This window comes from Oncorhynchus mykiss, chromosome 5, assembly GCF_057628025.1.
Source record: "Oncorhynchus mykiss isolate SJ-2025 chromosome 5, ASM5762802v1, whole genome shotgun sequence".
Lineage (NCBI taxonomy): Eukaryota > Metazoa > Chordata > Actinopteri > Salmoniformes > Salmonidae > Oncorhynchus > Oncorhynchus mykiss.
The window spans coordinates 37,744,728-37,765,757 of record NC_143026.1 but is presented as its reverse complement, the minus strand read 5'-3'; the positions used below and the strand labels follow the sequence as shown (position 1 = coordinate 37,765,757).

General features: G+C 42.6%; 2 protein-coding genes across 2 annotated transcripts; both read right to left on the bottom strand.

Moving 5' to 3' along the window:
- Nucleotides 1-815: 815 nt before the first annotated feature.
- On the bottom strand, nt 816-6,524 carry LOC110523739 (serine/threonine-protein kinase TAO3-like). The gene is made up of 8 exons (XM_021602704.3): nt 6,075-6,524; nt 4,713-4,949; nt 4,384-4,512; nt 4,062-4,265; nt 3,657-3,896; nt 3,232-3,444; nt 2,944-3,126; nt 816-2,859 (listed from the first exon to the last, which is right to left on the bottom strand). The coding sequence occupies exons 2-8, from the start codon at nt 4,896-4,898 to the stop codon at nt 2,698-2,700; spliced, it is 1,317 nt and encodes a 438-aa protein (XP_021458379.2). The 5' UTR covers nt 4,899-4,949; nt 6,075-6,524; the 3' UTR covers nt 816-2,697.
- A 12,038-nt stretch (nt 6,525-18,562) lies between these two features.
- LOC110523745 (heat shock protein beta-1) lies at nt 18,563-20,763 on the bottom strand. The gene is made up of 3 exons (XM_021602709.3): nt 19,646-20,763; nt 19,425-19,488; nt 18,563-19,181 (listed from the first exon to the last, which is right to left on the bottom strand). Exons 1-3 carry the CDS (start codon nt 20,046-20,048, stop codon nt 19,022-19,024), a joined length of 627 nt encoding a protein of 208 aa, XP_021458384.1. The 5' UTR covers nt 20,049-20,763; the 3' UTR covers nt 18,563-19,021.
- Nucleotides 20,764-21,030: the final 267 nt, after the last annotated feature.

The window sequence follows — 21,030 nt, the reverse complement described above, 5'->3', positions numbered from 1 at the left end:
CACTTTACATGATTATGACCCACATTTCCTCCTTTCAACTCAGAAGTGTTTCATGTCAGGGGGAACTCACTCGACCACATCCCTGTCAGCACAACTCAGGTGAGGGTAGACCACTCTTGCCACAACCCCTCTACCATATGAGAATGTCCTTACCCAACAGCCAGATCAAACAGATACACAGTCTGCATTGTAAGATGGTAGACCACAGGGCATCGAGGAAACAGGAAGCACTGCAGGGGTAACTTCCCTCACCACCGGTTCACACACACAGCACTGTGGGGAATATGGACTGTCACTTCTAGTGAATCTAATATGCTGTAACTATTTGTGTATTTCTTACATAATTGTCAGGGGGTATACTTTACGTAAGGCATGTATGGTAATAATACAGGAAATAAGAAAATAATTGCACATTCATTCATGGGAGCACTGACATTGGATGCAGGATGTTGATGCAGACCTCTTGTTTCAAGAGAATCTCTTTTATTTCATCTCTGTACCACACAGGAAACGCTGTGTGGCTTAGTTTAGGGAAGTCCCCTTTCTTGATAACATAAGTCCACATAAACAAGTTTGGTTCATAACAGGTTTGAACCAGTCTCAAGTTAAACCAACCCAAAGAAAATAGCATATGGATCTACACCATTCGTCAAGAAAACGCACATTCTCCAAAACCTTCCAACCTCAAAATATGCCCCATTCCATGGAGTCATTTACACCAAATAATTCCCAAACTGAAGACTACTGTATAACTTTGGCACTTGATGTCATGCCACAAGTCATGAGTCTGGAGGTATCAATAATGCCATACTTGGTTTCTTACATTGAAAGTATTAGTTGTTTATTGATGTATTTCGAAGTTCATAGTTTTGTTGCATTTATGTGTCAGATATTTTAACATTCTTAATCTCACTTGCCCAGCCCACCAACTAGGAAGAGCGTGATTTCCATCACTTAAATGATATCAATGTGTGAGGAACCGGACTAGGGAGTGGGTTTGGAGGCAACTGTCAAAATATCAGTGTTGCATTAAAGATCTCAACTTAAAACAATCTTTCAAAACTGTTAAACCTGGACATGTTGAAATAGTTGTAACATCCATAGACAGGCATTCAATCCGGTATTCTGTCTGTGTCAAAGGCTGATGGTGATATTAGAAATCAAGCACCAAACAATTTCCTTCCCAGTCACTGTAATGGACACATTTTGCAACCGTATGTGCAATAACAACAATGAACATTGCAAAACATTGTACATCTGGTTACTAAACAGCTACGACTTGAATGCAACCCAGAACAAAGCAACCACCCGCCTGGTTAACTATTACCAGACAGCTTTTTTTTTTTTTTATCGATGCATTTACAGTAATTCTGTGATACCATTTAACTGTGTTTTTTTTTATACAATCTGATAAAAGTCTTCAGTGATTTGAGTTTTCAGTATGTTTGACCTACCGCATTACCAAGGAAAAAAACATATTTCTAAGTATAATGTGAAGTTCCGTCATTAGTAATCGACCAATGCTTCTGTATCTCCTATTTATGTCCTCAAATACAAATATTTATATCAAAAGTTATACAGCACAATTCTCACCATTATCCTTGACAAGACCTTTGATTGGTGAACGTTAAATGATTCCCAAATTTGGATGGAACAATCAATGGTATTGGCCGTGCTAAACAAACATGAAAGAACAACAACGACAAATCAAAACCGCTTCATAGGCACAACTTAAATAAAGGCATTTGTGACATTTTCATATCAAATATGGCGCTTGTCAATGGGGATTAAAACAAAAAATGCAATGACCACTTTTATTTACAAACGGCTAAAATCTCTGGACAGAGTCATGCATCACTTCACAACCTGAATGTGTCTTTAAAGTGCATGCAATAATAACCAGTTTGACGGAGTTGAATCATTCTGATAAAATACACAGCTTGATCAAACTGATGCCAATAAATCCTAAATACTGAACAACAACAAATAAAGTACCGGAGTTGTTTAAAAAGTGAAGGACCATATGCTTTAGCACAATATGGAATGAAGTAAAATCTCTCTTTAAAACTAATTTACATATAAGATCTGACACTGTCCCAATACCTTCTTTAAGCTTACAGTATTCACATACAGTATCGTTCACATTCTGTGAGAAAAAAAAGAAAGAAGAAGCAGCTAAACACCATGGTGTAGTCCGCAGCTCACATTCCACAATCGCAATGCCCCTCCATGTGACATACGCATTAAGCATCATATGAACATGATGGGTTAATACTTAAACATATCAAAGTGCTAATTTTTACTAAAATTTCCTGAATTTCCTGAATTCATACCAAAAGGAGGATGATGGCATGGAGGAAAGAGTCAGTTCTTATTTTTTTATATAAGTATTCTATTCTTGTAATCTCCAACGCAAGACTTTTGAGTTACACACACTTGGTTTAACTTGTGTTGTGAATTAATCTTGTTTAATTTTCCCCTTTTTCTAAAGTTTAACAAAAGTAGTTCCCATGGCAAATGACCGCTCTATGCTGTGATGTGGTATCTAAAAGACTCTAGAGAGGAAGAGAGAAAGAGGGTTATCCAGTGTTATCACTGTAGAGATGGCCATGGTGAAGTTGACCGTGAGAATGCAGGCACATGCCTACACCATACACCAGAAGGAAAGAGTCTAGTCCTCCACAACCACATCCAATTTCATCTGTCGTCCTCCTTGGGGAAGTCCAGCGATCCTAAGCTCCCAAACCCCAGCCTAGCGCTTTCTGCATTGAAAGCGTCCATCTCCCTCTCCTGCCGTTCAAAAAGCTGCTTGATCCTTTCAGTGCGTTCCTTCTGAAGTGAGGCCAGCTCCTCTTCAATCTGAAACCACAATAGTGATAATCAAATAAGGGACGTGGTCAGTTTAAAGAGGTGAGACTGTGTTACCACATAACCAAAACATACCTTCTGTTCCAGGTGGGCCCTGCGTAAGGAGACCTTCTGCTCCAGCATCTGCAGCTCCCTCTCGTGTTGGGCTTCTGTCTGGGCCTTGGTCTTGCTCTGGTAGGCATCCAGGAGCTCCATCTCCTGCTGAAGCTGCTGCTTCAACGCCTGGCCCTCCCTTTCCTGCTCCTCCTCCAGACGCATCTGGGGGACCACAGAGACAAGCGAAAGAGAGAGAGGGTTAAAAAAGACATGTAGCAGTAAGCATTGTGTGCCTGTTTGGAGGTTAAGGGTGAGTAGTGCCCTTACCGCTTGTGAGGCCATCATCTCGTTGATGCTCTGCTCGTACTGCTCGGCCAGCACAGCGAGCTTTCGTGTCTGCTCCTCCTTCAGTGACTTTAGGATGGCCTTGTGCTCGCTCTTAGGAGAGACCTCAAGCTGATGGTTTCTCAGGGCTTTGTACTGCTTGTTCTGCACCTTACACGTGTCCTGGAACTGTTTCTTGATCTGCATCTCCAACATCTCCAAATAGAAAGAAAGAAACAATCGTAAGAAACATACAGTAAGAAACAATCATTTTGCCGGTTATTACTACCGGCTGAGCTTCAGTCTGATCAGGGGTGCGACTTTAATTCAAGGGTCTTTGCCTTGATGTGCAGACACACAATGATTTATCATTGGCTCTTACTAAACCAAATGTACAGTGCAACAGCTGTAGTATAGATTCTATGCACCTTGAGGTTCCGGGGCTGCTGCCGCTGCTCCAGGGCGTGCTTCCTGTGCAGCTCTCTCTGCCGCCGGCCATTGTACTCCTCCTGGTTCTCCAACTCGGTCTGGTGCTGCAGGAAGATCAGCTCAACACGGAGCCTCTGCAGTGTCTGCAGCTGCCTGCGCTCCAGCTCCTGAGTGGACTCGTCCTGTCGGATCATCAGGGCCTGCTCCATCTCCTTCTGGGTCTTCTTCTTATTCAGCTCCTGGGATGGGACATATTCCACATCTCCTCATTTCATTTTGAATATACAGTACTTCAGATTTCTACAATGCAAATTAGGACATTTAACAAAAGAGGTTGGGGTGACAATTCTAGAGGCAATTCTATCAGCATCATTGGCAAGCTAAATATCAGAGAGGAACTGTACCTCTCTCATTTGCTCCTGTTCGAACTCGTGCCTCTTGACCAGTGTCCTGCGTTTCAGAGCACGGCAGCTCCTGTCATAGACCAGCCTCTGCTGGTCCAGAAGGTGGGCCTCATCCTCAGCCTGTGAGCGCTGCACCGTCTCCTTGTGCCTGGAAAGACGCTCCTGCTTCTCCTCCTTGGGCGTACTGGGCTCCTCATTCATCTCCTGCAACATCCAGATAAGAACCAGGGCGTAATGGATATTGCATGGAATCCATGGAAAAATTAAACAGTGTAATCACAGACCAAGGGGAAAAAAAATTGCAAATGATTTATGCCTTTACCTCTTTGATCTTGTCTTTACAGAGCCTGTACTCTTTTTTCTGGTTGTCTACGAAGGTGGTCAGCTCCTTCTTTTGCTGGGCAATGATCTGTTGCTGGATCCTCTTCTCCTCTGCTGTAGCTGCCTTTATCTGTACGGGAACATTCGAAATGTCCAACATTTATTTTGTTGATTTCCTCCCTTCGATGTGCTTTTTAAAAGTCTTACATTATGCTGAAAGGACAAAATGCTACGGATGCAATCTAATCAAGGGGCTGGAACATCTTCAGTTTACATTTTCATTCACAGCAACCAAGACCTACTGTCCTACCATGCAACAACATTATTCACCTCTTTGTCTGTGTGAACGGTGTGCCGTTTAGCCAGTCTCTCCAGTTCAATGTAAGTGTTGTTGGCGTGGGTCTCTACTTCCTTCTGCAACCGGAGCCTATGCTCGTCCATCTCCGCCTTCAGCCTGTTCTCCAGGGCGATCAGCTGCTTCTGGTGCTGCCGCCGCATGCGCTTATACCCAGACATCTGCTCCCGCAGCTCAGAGTCCTGCTCATGCTCCTGGATCTACCTGGTGACCTGGACACAGGGTTCAGGGGGTCAGAGGGCACAGAGAGAACAGTCAGGTGTGAAAAGCAAGAGGGCCTGAGATACCTACTGTACAATTAAAATGTACTGAACTATATCGTTAAATATGGACTTACAAAGGGAGAAACACGAGTACCCTAGTCGCACTGAGTAATAGACTGTAAAATACAGTAGAACAATATCCTTCGTGAATCTGACACATAACTTGACATATTTTATTATCTTTGCAAGAATACCTTCAGTGAAATAGAGAAGAGAGACCTCACAAAGACTATATACTGTACACCTAAGGGTAACTGCAGTATTCATTTGGTTCTATGTAGTTGCGCGTACTCTAGATCACTGTCTCTGAATATCACCCTTGATGTAGTATAACTACAGTAAATTAATTCCAGAATTTACTAAATATATTCTCATTAGCCTTTTAGTCCAATGTGTAAAGTCCAATCAATTATAACTAAAGATGGCCTCTATGGCCACCTGTCACAAATTCTTTCATAACTTTCACACATACAAACATGCACACATACACACACACACAAACACACAAACACGCGCAGTTGTTAATTGGTGTACATTCTTGAGGATTATTAGGTACAGTATCTGTGGATAGTATTAGCCAGGGCAGGAAATAATGCACACTGCTCCTCTTCACTAAATTATCATGGCTGCTCAGCTCAGATTTCATGCTAGTAGCATAGCACATGCATCATCAATTATAAGAGCTACATACATGAACATAAGAAGGGTGTCTTGAATGTCAATGTGGTGTTCTTCATGCTAATACATCTGTCACGTCCATAGTGTATGTAGCCACAAATGGAGAGCTCAATAGGTATGAGCCTGTTTTGCAGGCCTACTATTCTGGGATGAAAATGCTAAAGGTACGTCCACACATAGCCTGTAAATCAATAACCAAAAACACATCACGATAAACGGATATAGAAAGAGATTTGATATCAATCCAAACAATTACACACACATGAAAGCAGAGGGGGGAACCTGAGGATGGAAAAAAACGACACTTATTAACGGGATCTGGTTGCCATGGCTACAGATGTGCTGCTGAGAGGATGGAGAGAGAGACCCTCCCAGCGGGAGAGGGAGCCTGCCTACCAAAGATGCTGATTTGATGGTGGCAAAGCGTTCACAGATCTTGCAGTCGAGGGCCCGGCTCTTGTGAGAAGAAGTAGGCCGCAGCTCTGGCCTGGCGTCCCTGTGCACAGCCTCATCCCTCACGCAAGCATGGTCCTGCAGGGGGGGAGGAAAAGGAGGAGAGAGAGGGGGTGGGCGCTTCCCAGGCCCTCCGTGCTCGCTGCTGCTGCTGCTATCGCTGCCGTGTCTCCCAGCATCCAGCACACATCCTGCTTTAAATGCATCCTTCCCCTGCGTGGTCTCTCGCTACTGCCTGCAGCTCCTCGCTAGAAATGAACAGGGCATCGCAGAGCGATCGCAGGCACCGTCAGAAAGGCAGCAGCTGAAGGCAGTCCTTGTCTCTGGCGTCTCCACTTCCTGAGGAGGAGGAACCAAATGGATCCGGTGGGAAGGGTGAATTATGCCATGCCTATCACAGACAATCAAGACAAGAAGAAGAGGAGGAAAATGTCAAAGATAGATGGTTGCACTCCTTCTCTCCTACCTCCAAATAAAATAAAATGATTAGGAGCGGTGTTCATTTTCCTATATTCCCATGAGGACATTACGAAAATATGCAAATCAATCACTGATCCATCCAAGGCATTGTTCTCCTATGACGATACTAATCAGCTAGATAATTTGTGTATATTCCAATTAATAGTTTCTGGTGTCTTCCATTAATCTCTCACACATTACAACGTTTCAAATACTGGATGGATGCTATACAATGATACCAATCCTGAACATTACATTCATTATCTGGTGTGGCCTCCTTAAATTAATCAATTTGCTCGAATCTTGTTGATTCTAGATACAGATTTGTAAAAATGTCTGAATAAACAACAAGGTCATTATAAAAGAGTCATAGAATAGTAGTATTGTAAAAACGATTCAAAATGAATACTGGTTCAGAAGACTGGCTAATAGGTAAACTACTGTAAAGATTACCTGATTACCCTTTACTATCATGTTCATGAATAAGCTTATACATGTTTTATAAATTATTACATGTGCCATAATTGCTTATGAATTGGGATTCTTATAATGTTTCTAAATTATTATGCATGTTTACAAATAATGACATTTTAGATACACAAAACAATTTATATGTATAATATGTATGAATGCTTTTTCATTAAACGATTATACAGTGTTACCAATTACTCTACATACTGCAATTTCATATTGTGTTTCTCACTGACTCCGTTTGTCTTATAAATGGCCAATTAAATTACTACCGGGAGCATGTAAAGGCCCCAAGTAACAAAACTTGTCTCAACAAACCACTGGATGGGTCAAAAGTGTAGGATAACAGTTTCGAAAAGGGGGTTTCAGTGACCCACAATCATGGCACTGATCAAAGAGAATACATTTCAAGTCAACATCCTCAGTCAACTGCAGTAGAGCTACGAACCAAGCAAACAGTCCTCTAATTCTCTATCTAAATGGGTAACCTATTACTATGTCAGAATAAGGTATGCTCCTGAAAAAGCCCATGATGGGAACTGCAGGGAGAACAGTATGCGGTCACCTAGCTATCGTAAGGTGAATGCACTAGTTAAATGTAAGTCACTCTGGAAAAGAGCATCTGCTAAATGACTGAAATGTCGAATGTCATCCTTACCTCAAACACTATTTATTTTTACTGTCATGTTCATGTTTGTGTTCCCTTACCAGATCATTAGATCTTCTTTAAGTCAGTAATTTCCTCTTCCATGCCAATAACTTGTTACCTGACATCAGGCTTGAGCTTATTCAACCACCTCTGATGAAGCTGCCACACTGCTGGTATTACTTTCTATGACCTATATTTTTAACAGAGTCCAATACTTTAATATTGTGAAACATTCTGTATATAACATTTGCATGAATAGGCTGAGCAAGCTTAGTCAAAAATGTAGTTTTTCTTCATTTTTACTATTTTCTACATTGTGGAATAGTAGTGAAGACATCAAAACTATGAAATAACACATATGGAATCATGTAGTAACCAAAAAAGTGTTAAACAAATCAAAATATATTTAATAGTTGAGATTCTTCAATGTAGCCACCATTTGCCTTGATGACAGCTTTGCACACTCTTTAGTGTTGTTTAAATGGTTCCAAACGGTCAGAAAATGTATATTGTAATCTGACAGCACCTGTTTGGCACACATAATGTGCACGCAGTGCTTGCTCCATAACTTATTTTTCTTGATCTCCAGTATTTTCCACAACTAGTCAAATGTATTCCACATATCTGACTTCCCCTTTACCTCCTAAGGAACCAGTAAACATTCCCCATTTGGTTTATTTGTCACGTCCTCTGCATCCATTTTGCTGTCACATGTGTTGTGGTGTTCAGAGTTTGTTATAACCAATTTGTTGATGTGATAATGATAGGCTATAGGTCAGGCCCTATTGGTCACGTGCATGTGATGCATACATGTTTCACCTAAAGAGAGCAAGGGTTGAGGGAATTGGGAATGTTTTTCCTAAACAGGGATAAGCAGGGATTTCGGTAAGAGAACTTTTCAGTCATAAATGGCTGTAATTATGTTGCATCTTCAGCAACACGAATCGCGCGATAAATACTGTTGATGTTCTGTGGTGGTCGCTGCAACAAAGAGAGGTGCTAGTCACACCGTCACTCGCTGTCAATTTTTTCAGCAAGTCGAACTCCCTCTAGTCATTTGTGTGTCTTAATTATTTAATCAAACAGTTGGCTTAAAGCATCAGACAAGCTCAGTGCATATAGTTTATTTGATTAAAACACATTTGAAAACACGTTTTCAAATTTCGACCAATCGATTGGTCGAAAGAACAGACGACTCTCAGTTGACCAATCATTTTTTGGGGGGGGGGGACAGCCCTAATACAAAGTATATGTTATGGCATGGGGTGCATTTTCTTGGGCATGGTGTAGGTCCACTTGTAGAATCTATGCCAAGGCGCATTGAAGCTGTTCTGGCAGGTTGTAGTGACCTTTCACCCTTTAATGACACTTTATGTTGGTGTTTCCTTTATTTGGCAGTTAACCTGTATGTGCTTGTGATAAAACTTAATCCACAGTTATTTTTTAGAAAATAACTGGATTAGCAGCTGGAGTAACAAAAGTTTATTACTAGCACAGGGGCAGGCAAAACGACAGGTCAAGGGCAGGCAGAGATCAGTAATCCAGATAGAAGGGCAGGGGTCAATAATCAAGTGTGGTGTGGCAAGGTACAGAACGGCAGAGAGGCTCAGGGTCAGGGCAGGCAGAATTGTCAAAACCGGGAAAAACTAGAAAACAGTAACGAGAACAGACAGGACTAAAGGGAAAACGCTGGTAGGTTTCTCAAAAAGAAAACGAACTGGCAACAGACAAACAGAGAACAGGTATAAATGCACTGGGGATAATGGGGAAGATTGGTGACACCTGGAGGGAGGTGGAGGCAAGCACAAAGACAGGTGAAACAGATCAGGGTGTGACATATATAATATATACTGTATATATTTCCTTAACATATGAAGTCAGAAGTTTACATACACTTAGGTTGGAGTCATTAAAACTTGTTTTTCAACCACTCCACAAATTTCTTGTTAACAAACTATAGTTTGGGCAAGTCTACAAACTATAGTTTAGGACATCTACTTTATGCATGACTGTAACGGTTTTCTTGAGTTGAAGGAGAGGCGGACCAAAATGCAGCATGGTTTCTATTCATGGTTCTTTAATAAAGACTCTACACATGAACAAACTAACAAAACAAGAACCGTGCAAACCCAAAACAGCCATATCTGGTGCAAACACAGAGACAGGAAAAATCACCCACAAAACACTCAAAGAATATGGCTGCCTAAATATGGTTCCCAATCAGAGACAACGATAAACACCTGCCTCTGATTGAGAACCACTCCAGACAGCCATAGACTATTCTAGATAACCCTACTAATTCACAATCCCAATACCTACAAAAAAAAAACAAGACAAAACACACCACATAATAAACCCATGTCACACCCTGGCCTGACCAAAATAATAAAGAAAACACAAAATACTAAGACCAGGGCGTGACAATGACACAAGTCATTTTTCCAACAGTTGTTTACAGACAGACTATTTCACTTATAATTCACTGCATCAGAATTCCAGTGGGTCAGAAGTTTACATACACTAAGTTGACTGTGCCTTTAAACAGCTTGGAAAATTCCAGAAAATGAAGCTTCTGATAGGCTATTTGACATAATTTGAGTCAATTGGAGGTGTACCTGTGTATGTATTTCAAGGCCTACCTTCAAACTCTGTGACTCTTTGCTTGACATCATGGGGAAATCAATAGAAATCAGCCAAGAACTCAGAAGAAAATTGTAGACCTCCACAAGTCTGATTCATCCATCGGAGCAATTTCCAAATTCTTGAAGGTACCATATTCATCTGTACAAACAATAGTACGCAAGTAAGTATAAACACCATGGGACCACGCAGTCGTCATACCGCTCAGGAAGGAGACGCATTCTGTCTCCTTGAGATGAACTTACTTTGGTGTGAAAAGTGCAAATCAATACCAGAACAACAGCAAATAACCTTCTGAAGATGCTGGAAGAAACAGGTACAAAATTATCCATATCCATAGTAAAACGAGTCCTATATCGACATAACCTGAAAGGCCGCTCAGCAAGGAAGAAGCCACTGCTCCAAAACCTCCATAAAAAAGCCAGACTACGGTTTGCAACTGCACATGGGGACAAAGATTCTACTTTTTGGAGAAATGTCCTCTGGTCTGATGAAACACAAATATAACTTTTTGGCCATACTGACCATCGTTATGTTTGGAGGAAAAAGAGGGATGCTTGCAAGCCAAAGAACACCATCCCAACCGTGAAGCAAGGGGTTGGCAGCATCATGTTGTGTGGGTGCTTACCTGCAGGAGGGACTGGTGCATTTCACAAAGTAGATGGCATCATGAAGATGGAAAAGTATTTGGATATATTGAAGCAACATCTCAAGACATCAGTCAAGTTAAAGCTTGGTCGCAAATGGGTCTTCCAAATGGACAATGATCCCAACGATACTTTCAAAGTTGTGGCAAAATAGCTTTAAGGACAACAAAGTCAAGGTATTGGAGTGGCCATCAAAAAGCCCTGACCTCAATCCTATAGAAGATTTGTGGGCAGAACTGAAAAGGCGTGTGTGAGCAAGGAGGCCTACAAACCTGACTCAGTTACACCAGCTCTGTCAGGAGGAATCGGCCAAAATTCACCCAACTTATTGTGGGAAGCTTGTGGAAGGCTACCCGAAACGTTTGACCCAAGTTAAACAATGTAAAGGCAATGCTACTACTAATTGAGTGTATGTAATCTTCTGACCCACTGGGAATGTGATACAATAAATCAAAGCTGAAATAAATCATTCTCTCTACTATTATCCTGACATTTCAAATTCTTAAAATAAAGTGGTGATCCTAACTGACCTAAGACAGGGATTTTTTACTAGGATTAAATGTCAGGAATTGTGGAGAACTGAGTTACATGTATTTGGCTAAGGTGTATGTAAACTTCTGACTTCACCTGTATATACTGTATATTTGTTTTACTTTGTTTTTTTGCTGCCTCTTGGGCCCCCCACGGGCCTGGCCCCAGGGCCTTCAGCCCCGGTAAGCCCCTGCATTAATCCGACCCTGACAATACTGATACAAGAAGCATAACTTCTTCATTTTTTTATATGATTGGCCCACCTAACATGTATTTGTAATAACTCTCACTTTATGAATGCATCCACATCGCCAATTCTCTTCATTTGGGGTGCATTTGTTTCGCTAATCTCATGCTATTTTACACCTTTTGCCATGAGGCTGAGAGAATTGTTGCTGTTTTAGAGTGTTGCTGTTTTAGAGGGAAATATTTAATTTTTATTTGTTTACTATTTCTTATTTAATTTGGAAATAGATTAGACCTGAGACATTTCAAATAATTGTAACTAGCATAAGTGTGTATTAGCATCAGTGTATACTTTAGTCTAATCATACAGCTATCAACATAAAATTATAGCCTAAAATCTAATCAAATCAAAGTTTATTTGTCAAATGCGCCGAATACAACAGGTGTAGGTAGACCTTACAGTGCAATGCTTACTTACAGGCTCTAACCAATAGTGCAAAAAATGTGTTAGGTTAACAATAGGTAAGTAAAGAAATAAAACAACAGCAAACAGAAAGGCTATATACAGTAGCGAGGCTTTAAAAGTAGCGAGGCTACATACTGACACCGGTTAGTCAGGCTGATTGAGGTAGTATGTACATGTAGATATGGTTAAAGTGACTATGCATATATGATGAACAGAGAGTAGCATTAACGTAAAAGAGGGGTTGGCGGGTGGTGGGTGGCGGGTGGCGGGACACAATGCAGATTGCCCGGTTAGCACTGGTTGGTCGGCCCAATTGAGGTAGAATGTACATGAATGTAAAGTTAAATTGACTATGCATATATGATAAACAGAGAGTAGCAGCAGCGTAAAAAGAGGGTTTTGGGGGGGGCACACAATGCAAATAGTCAGGGTAGCCATTTGATTACCTGTTCAGGAGTTTTATGGCTTGGGGGTAAAAACTGTTGAGAAGCCCTTTTGTTATGGTTGGGGTTATGTTTATGAGTTAGGTTAAATGGTTAAGGTTAGGGGAATGTTTAGCTAAAAGAGTTAGGGTTAGGGGAAGGGTTAGCCAAAAGGGTTAAGGTTAGGGTTAGGAGAAGGGTTAGCTAACATGCTAAGTAGTTGCAAAGTAGATCAAAAGTACTAAGTAGTTGAAATCTTTGGATTGCTAAACGTTCACTACGCTCATCCACCGTGACCAACCACCCTACTTCAGTTTTTGCCTAAGGTTACCATCTGTCTCATGTAACCATATGTTTACTATGTTACATCTAGTGTATGAGACCAGCCTGTATTTGCAGGTGACAATGTTGGATCTCTGTTGCCGTGTTCTTTGCCTTAAAAAAAAGCCATATAATAAGATGTAAATGCCTTTCAAATATAACTTTACTAAATAATTAATGGTTGTAGTAGTTCTTAGGTCTACGTAAGCTATGTAAAATATTGTAACCTGTAATATTGTCAATTTAACTAGAACTAATTCCGTAAGAAAAACAGTTTATTCTGCCTGGTCAAAGTGTGCTGTTAAATTAGTTGTCAACCCTTCCTTGCTTGCTGAGCTTTATCCTTATTATATACCCAACATCACTCATCTGCCACATTAGTCCTTTGTTTTTGGCAGCCCTCATTGTCCATGATGAAAATCCCTGTCAGGAACACTGGCCTGGGTATTTAAATTGTATAACTTCTCATTAAACAGTAATCAGCAAGCTTCTCTCATTTCAAATCCCAAACCAAGGAACACTATAACTCCCAGACCAGGAAAATAGGTCAAGGTCCATCTAATTTAAAAAATGTATGATACTGTATATCAAGCCTTGTGGCATTACATAAGTCATGTTAAAAAAATCAAGGAGTGACTGGAAATCTTACAGATTGTGGCTCGTACAGATGTATCCATTCAATTGAGGAAAGCATGCCTCACTGTCAACCATATTTGGCCTTTCCCATTTGAATATCATGCCACCACTTTTTGTCACATACTATGGATAGAAACGTATGATGGGTGGGGTAAATGACTAGCTTATTTAGTTCTATAACTAATAAGATCTTGACATTTCTACTGCAAGGGATCAGTTATATATCTGTGAGACATGAGGGTTAGAATTTAGAGCGGGTATGTCACGGTTTTCTGTATGTGAAGGAGAGTCGGACCAAAATGCGGCGTGTAGATTGCGATCCATGTTTATTTAAACTAACGTAAAACACGAATCGATACAAACACTACAAAACAATAAACGGAACGAAAACCGAAACAGCCTAATACTGGTGCACATACACACAGAACAAGGACATCAAGACACTAAGGACAATCACCCACAAACACACAGTGAAACCCAGGCTATCTAAATATGGTTCCCAATCAGAGACAATAACTAACACCTGCCTCTGATTGAGAACCATATCAGGCCAGACATAAACAAACAAGACATCCAACATAGAATGCCCACCCAGCTCACGTCCTGACCAACACTAAAACAAGGAAAACACACACGAACGATGGTCAGAACGTGACAGTACTCCCCCCCCCCCCCCCCCCCCCCCCCGTCCAAGGTGCGGACTCCGGACGCACAACCTAAACCTATAGGGGAGGGTGTGGGTGGGCATCTCTCCGCGGTGGCAGCTCTGGCGCTGGACGTGGACCCCACTCCATAATAGTCTTAGTCCACCTCCTTAGCGTCCCTAGATAGGTTACCCTCCTTAATGACAGCTCGGGACAGAGGGGCAGCTCGGGACAGAGGGGCAGCTCAGCACTGAGAGGAAGCTCAGCACTGAGAGGAAGCTCAGCACTGAGAGGAAGCCCAGGCAGGTAGTTGGATCCAGCAGATCCTGGCTGGCTGGCGGTTCTGGCAGATCCTGGCTGACTAGCGGATCTGGAAGAGTCTGGTTGACTGGCAGATCTGGAAGAGTCTGGTTGACTGGCAGATCTGGAAGAGTCTGGTTGACTGGCAGATCTGGAAGAGTCTGGTTGACTGGCAGATCTGGAAGAGTCTGGTTGACTGGCAGATCTGGAAGAGTCTGGTTGACTGGCAGATCTGGAAGAGTCTGGTTGACTGGCAGATCTGGAAGAGTCTGGTTGACTGGCAGATCTGGAAGAGTCTGGTTGACTGGCAGATCTGGAAGAGTCTGGCTGACTGGCAGATCTGGAAGAGTCTGGCTGACTGGCAGATCTGGAAGAGTCTGGCTGACTGGCAGATCTGGAAGAGTCTGGCTGACTGGCAGATCTGGAAGAGTCTGGCTGACTGGCAGATGTGGAAGAGTCTGGCTGACTGGCAGATGTGGAAGAGTCTGGCTGACTGGCAGATGTGGAAGAGTCTGGCTGACTGGCAGATGTGGAAGAGTCTGGCTGACTGGCAGATGTGGAAGAGTCTGGCTGACTGGCAGATGTGGAAGAGTCTGGCTGACTGGCAGATGTGGAAGAGTCTGGCTGACTGGCAGATGTGGAAGAGTCTGGCTGACTGGCAGATGTGGAAGAGTCTGGCTGACTGGCAGATGTGGAAGAGTCTGGCTGACTGGCAGATGTGGAAGAGTCTGGCTGACTGGCAGATGTGGAAGAGTCTGGCTGACTGGCAGTTCTGGCTGCTCCATGCTGACTGGCTGCTCTGGCTGCTCCATGCTGACTGGCTGCTCTGGCTGTGCCATGCAGACTGGCTGCTCCATGGCTGCTCCATACCGCACCGGGCTATGCACCCGCACTGGAGACACCGTGCGCACCACAGCATAACACGGTGCCTGCCCGGTCTCTCTAGCCCCCCGGTAAGCACAGGGAGTTTGCCCAGGTCTCCTACCTGGCGTAGCCATACTCCCTGTTAGCCCCCCCCCCCCCAATAAATTTTTGGGGCTGACTCTCGGGCTTCCATCCGCTTCGCCGTGCTGCCTCCTCATACCTGCGCCTCTCAGCTTTCGCCGCCTCCAGTTCTTCTTTGGGGCGACGATATTCTCCAGGCTGAGCCCAGGGTCCTTCACCGTCCAGTTCGTCCTCCCATGTCCATTCCCTCTCTTGCTGCACCTTGGGGGCGGCTACACTCCCCTGGTTTAGCCCAGGGTCCTCTCCAATTGAGGATTTCCTCCCAAGTCCAGAAATTCTTGTCACGCTGCTCCTGCTGCTGTTGTTGCCTGTTACCACGCCGCTTGGTCCTGTTGTGGTGGGTGATTCTGTCACGGTTTTCTGTATGTGAAGGAGAGTCAGACCAAAATGCGGCGAGTAGATTGCGATCCATGTTTATTTAAACTAACGTAAAACACGAATCAATACAAACACTACAAAACAATAAACGTAACGAAAACCGAAACAGCCTAATACTGGTGCACATACACACAGAACAAGGACACTAAGGACAATCACCCACAAACACACAGTGAACCCAGGCTATCTAAACATGGTTCCCAATCAGAGACAATGACTAACACCTGCCTCTGATTGAGAACCATATCAGGCCAGACATAGAAATAGACAAACAAGACATCCAACATAGAATGCCCACCCAGCTCACGTCCTGACCAACACTAAAACAAGGAAAACACACACGAACGATGGTCAGAACGTGACAGGGTAACACAAGGCAACCCATGCCTCTGATAATTACTGCTTTGCCAGTAATGCCGCACCAAATGCCAACACCATCAGCCCCACTTAAAACATCTCTCACACCACAACTCCAAAAGGATGCATGGACATTTAAACATTTGATATTAGTTTTATTGACTGGGATCACAGTAAGTAAAGTAATTGAAAGTTGGGTTACCCTGGCTTTAGGCCATTAAAAGAGGCCTGCATTTTTCTACTTACAGTAACTTGACACTGGGGAAATCATCTGGAAAATCAGCTGTCGAACATGTCCAAAAGGATATGTATTTTTCGTTAATAAAACATGTGCTTGCATATATATGTTTATAACAAATGTAGTAAGCCTAGTCTTGTCGAGCAGAGAGAATGTACGTATTTATTTTTCATTCATAATATAGGCCTAATGCAAGTGTTTTAAGATCTCTTTTAAAAATGTCATCAGTTTTGCTTTGGGATAGTTAAAGGCCAATGCCAGAATACCTGAGGGACCTACTGGGCACATAACTTTAAAAGCATGTCTGGCATCTATTGGGGTGCACAATCATGGATTGATTTACAACCAATAGAATCATCTGAAAATGAATTCTAAAACTCACAGGCAGAGATCTTAAAACTGGTGTAATGTGTGCTCTCCGTCTAGTCTTGGTCAGTACCCGTGCTGCACCATTCTGTATGTTTTGTAGTTGACCAATGGCTTTCTTAGGTAGACCAGACAGGAGAGCATTACAGTAGTCAAGCTTGCTTGTAATAAAAGCATGGATGAGTCTCTCTGTATCAGCCTGAGAGAGAAACGGCCACACCGTGGCAATGTTCCAAAGATCTTATGGATTCTTACACTGACAGAAATAGTCAGTCATATTTGGAAAGGATAACTAATGCGAACATGATATTCAGCTGACACAGACTGCACTCCTGGTGCTTCCAGTGGTTTATGGGTGTTAATCCCTATTTGTTGATTTCACTGCACATTCTATCAGTAGCAGAACACCTATGGAGCTGAAGGCACTATGAAGAGTTTCCTTTGATACAAACATAAGATTGTCTGGGTCAAGCCTCACTCCTCTTCTGCTCTTCTGGACACAAGTCTTGTAGCCATACATCATTTTCTTTCTTCCAGTACCTGAGGTAAATCGTCACATTTACATTAGGCCTAATGTATAGAACCACAATTAACATGTGACTTAACAGTGGGCCAGTGTCTATGATAACTGACATCAAAAGGCAGAAAAAGTATCTGTGTCACCTTGCTTTGGGTGAAGTCGTCACATTGCCTCAGTGTAAGTACTAAACCATTCATCTGCACTTCAGGTTCTTCTGAATTGCAGTGATATCAGACAACAGAACATTACCTGACAGGCCAATGACAGGTTGTGGCACCTAGTACAAGTACAGGACAGATTACATTGAAATATTTTGGCTTGCAGACCACTGTAAAACTGTCATGTCAAAATTCTGAGAGTAGATGACTTGCATTGTCTTTAACATGAATATATTAATACAATAGAAAAAAATAAAATGGTGTCATAATCAACACATTTAACGGCCTCAGCCGAAATCGGAGGTTTTACAGTACCATTAGATGTTTTCAGGCTGGAGGTATCCATCGATGTTGCTCACTGTCTCTACTGACCAAATGCTTTGTATGTGATTTGTCACAGTGTACCAGCTGAGAGAGTTTCAACTCCTGTTCGTGGACGACTGGACATTGTAGCCTCTGACATGGGTCAACACGCCCACACCAATGAATATAAGATTTTGGAGCACACATCAAGTATATCTCTAATGTATTTAAACAGGGTTCTTAGCATAAACCTGTCAAACTTCAAGACTTAAGGCAAATGCAGGGGAACAGTGCCACCATCAGGATCATTTGCCAAGTCCTTTAGGGTCAATTTGGGTCAAGTAGGCAAGAGTTTGAGGGAAATGAGAGAAGAGAATGGGGGGGGGGACCCACACCCTAGCATACTTACCTTTCTTGCACTAACACTTGTCTGCTTTATTGAGGAAGTTTGCTTACTTTGACTGATGTGGTTGTTGTACCTAGTGCATTCAGTTAGTGAATGCTATAACAGTAAGTTACTCTGGATAAGAGTGTCTGATAAATAACTCAAATGGAAATTACTTCACTTTATACTGTATTTACACAGTAGTTATTTTGGTTTGGACTCATTTAAAACGTTCTACTACTTCCAGGTCTAATTTAGAGTAAGTAATGTGTGTACACAGGCAGCAGTTCTAATACAAAGACAGACACCGCATACATAAGAGGCCCCCAGCCCTCCTCAATATGTGTCATTTTGCCATGGATTGTTTATTGCTTTGATTCAAAGGAGATTCAATTCATAGAAATAGATCACGTTGAAATGTATGCCTTGCAAAACTGTTTTATTAACAGTTATGAACATCTTTATTAAGAACTGCTTTATTAAGCATGGTCATGTTGACTCCCAGATGATCTATCATTTGACAAATGAGAAAGTACATTTCAACAGTCTTGATTTTTCACTTTATCTTGGTTTTGCTAGTCTTTGCGGGAAATGATTTAACATAATACATAGAAAAACATGCCACACGTGTAGTTAGAGTGAGAGTAAATAAAGTGATGGAGTTTCAATAGCAATAGAAGCCGCTATGTTTGTCATCATAAATGACCAAGGCTTAATTCAAAAGAATGTTGTCAAAAGTTGTCAACGCCGACATCAGCTTTAAAGCTCTACCCTGAGCTTTACATCTAGTTGTAATGGATCACTGGATTCACTCTTTCCCCTCACACTCGTGCTTGATCTGAATGGGGATGACCATGTCACTGGGGAGGATGGTGGTGGTTAAGCCTGGGAGGGGTGCTTCTACCAAGAGAATCCCTTCACCAGACAGAGATGAGCTGACGTGCTGCAAGTCCACACCAGGGGGCAGCCTTCAACAAACCCACAACAACAATCCGCTTACAACACAGACAGACAAGGACTTGTTTACTGTGATTCAATAGACTGCTTGTCATCTGTTTTTACAAATGTAATTAAACCGAGGGAAACCATTTAGAATGACTTCCTATAGCAATCAACAGCAAAGATGTTCAATTCTTTTGAATTCTTACTTTCATTACCGGTATGTCTTTGTCACAGCATTGTGAGGGACTTTATTTTCTATTAGAACTTACTTGTATTTTCTTGTAAAGCACCTTGAGACTGATCCATGTTCGTCCTCCCTTTCTTCGTGTTGACCTGAAAATATAAGTTGAGACAATAATTGAAGGAGCATGTGGACGTGAGACCTCTATAACAATTTTCATCAGTTAATTGTCCAACATTTTTAGTAACAATGAATGTTCAAACTGCCACCATATTCTGGTTTCTCAGATCAGAGAAATAATGTTAGTACCTGTAATCTCCAGGAAGCCCCCCTTGGTTTTGATTGATATCTCCTCTGGTGAAAAGTGATTGACATCCAGTGTGATCCTCCAGCTGTCCTGTCCTGTCCTGATCTCTGACACTCCTCCAGACAGTTGTCTCTGAAGTCTGGCTGCGGTCTGGGGTGCCACTGCAGCAGGGAGAGCAGTGCTGGGGGTGAAGAGGGGATGGCGTGTGTACCCTGGCCAGGAGGATGATGCCAGTCTCCTCCTAGCCCAGTCTATCCAGCTCACATCGCCTGGATCCAGGAAAGGAGGGAGGCCAAAGTCCTGCTCCATGATCATGCGGCTAGGCTGTGTCCACTCACGGAAAGGATCCCAGTTTACATCTCGGCGGAAAAGAGGACGCGGTAATACCTTGTTGTGGTCAGCCATGACTTCGGAATTGCCTGAGAGTGGTACTAGGAGGAAAAAACTGTTTCCTCTCTTGGTTTTCCCCTGGCTAGCTAATGTAATTTAATCTTTGACTAATTGCAATGACTAAGTCAGGTTTAATGACTTACTCAACACACAAAAGGGCAGCAATATTTTCCCCCAAACAGTTCAGGAAGGCTGGCTCATAGTGGGAAGGACTGCCCTGGACAATCAGACTTTGTTCAGCTGTGGAGCATCACTCACACCCTTTATATACCCAGTTGATCCATTCTAGAACGTATCAAAGAGTAAGTCTTATCCATGGCATGACGATGAGTTGATTGGCATGGTTGGGGCAGTGGTGTTGCTCCTCTGTTGCCCTGGGACCTGGAGAGAATAAATCTTAAGTATGTGTATTTATAGCTACAAGGCGTAAATGGCAAGTAGTTGGTGGATGACTCAGGTTGCAGCAACGATGGGGTTTCTTCAGCACTTGGCCTCTGCAGTCTTGTCACATACTGGTGCTCTTTGTCTTCTCCATAGTAATCACACCGTTCAGCTATGTACAGGGACAGCATGTCCATTCAGCGCAGAAGCTGCTAAGCAACTCGTCAGCTACTGTAGGAACGAGGGGCGAAACTGTTAGTTCCAGCCCCAAACTCCTAAACATGACTTCTCTGGTTAACCCACTGTCGGAACCATGGTTTACTGACACCTAATAGGTTATTTTGCAGTGACTTCAACTTCTACATCTATGGGCATGTAACATTCACTTACATGTTGACACTGTTGCTCCTGCATCTGAGGGGAGTGATGGAGTTCTAATGGAAAGACTGACGCAATAGAGAGGTAGTGAGGAATTTTGATATGAAGAGCCTGTAGGCCTTTCCTCTGGTTTGCCCTGCTTTACCCCTGGGTGCGACTCTCTGTCCCCTCACTCACTGTCAGAGGGGAATGGACCTAATAAGCCTGCACCAGTGTGTTTTAGGAGGGTCATGAAAGG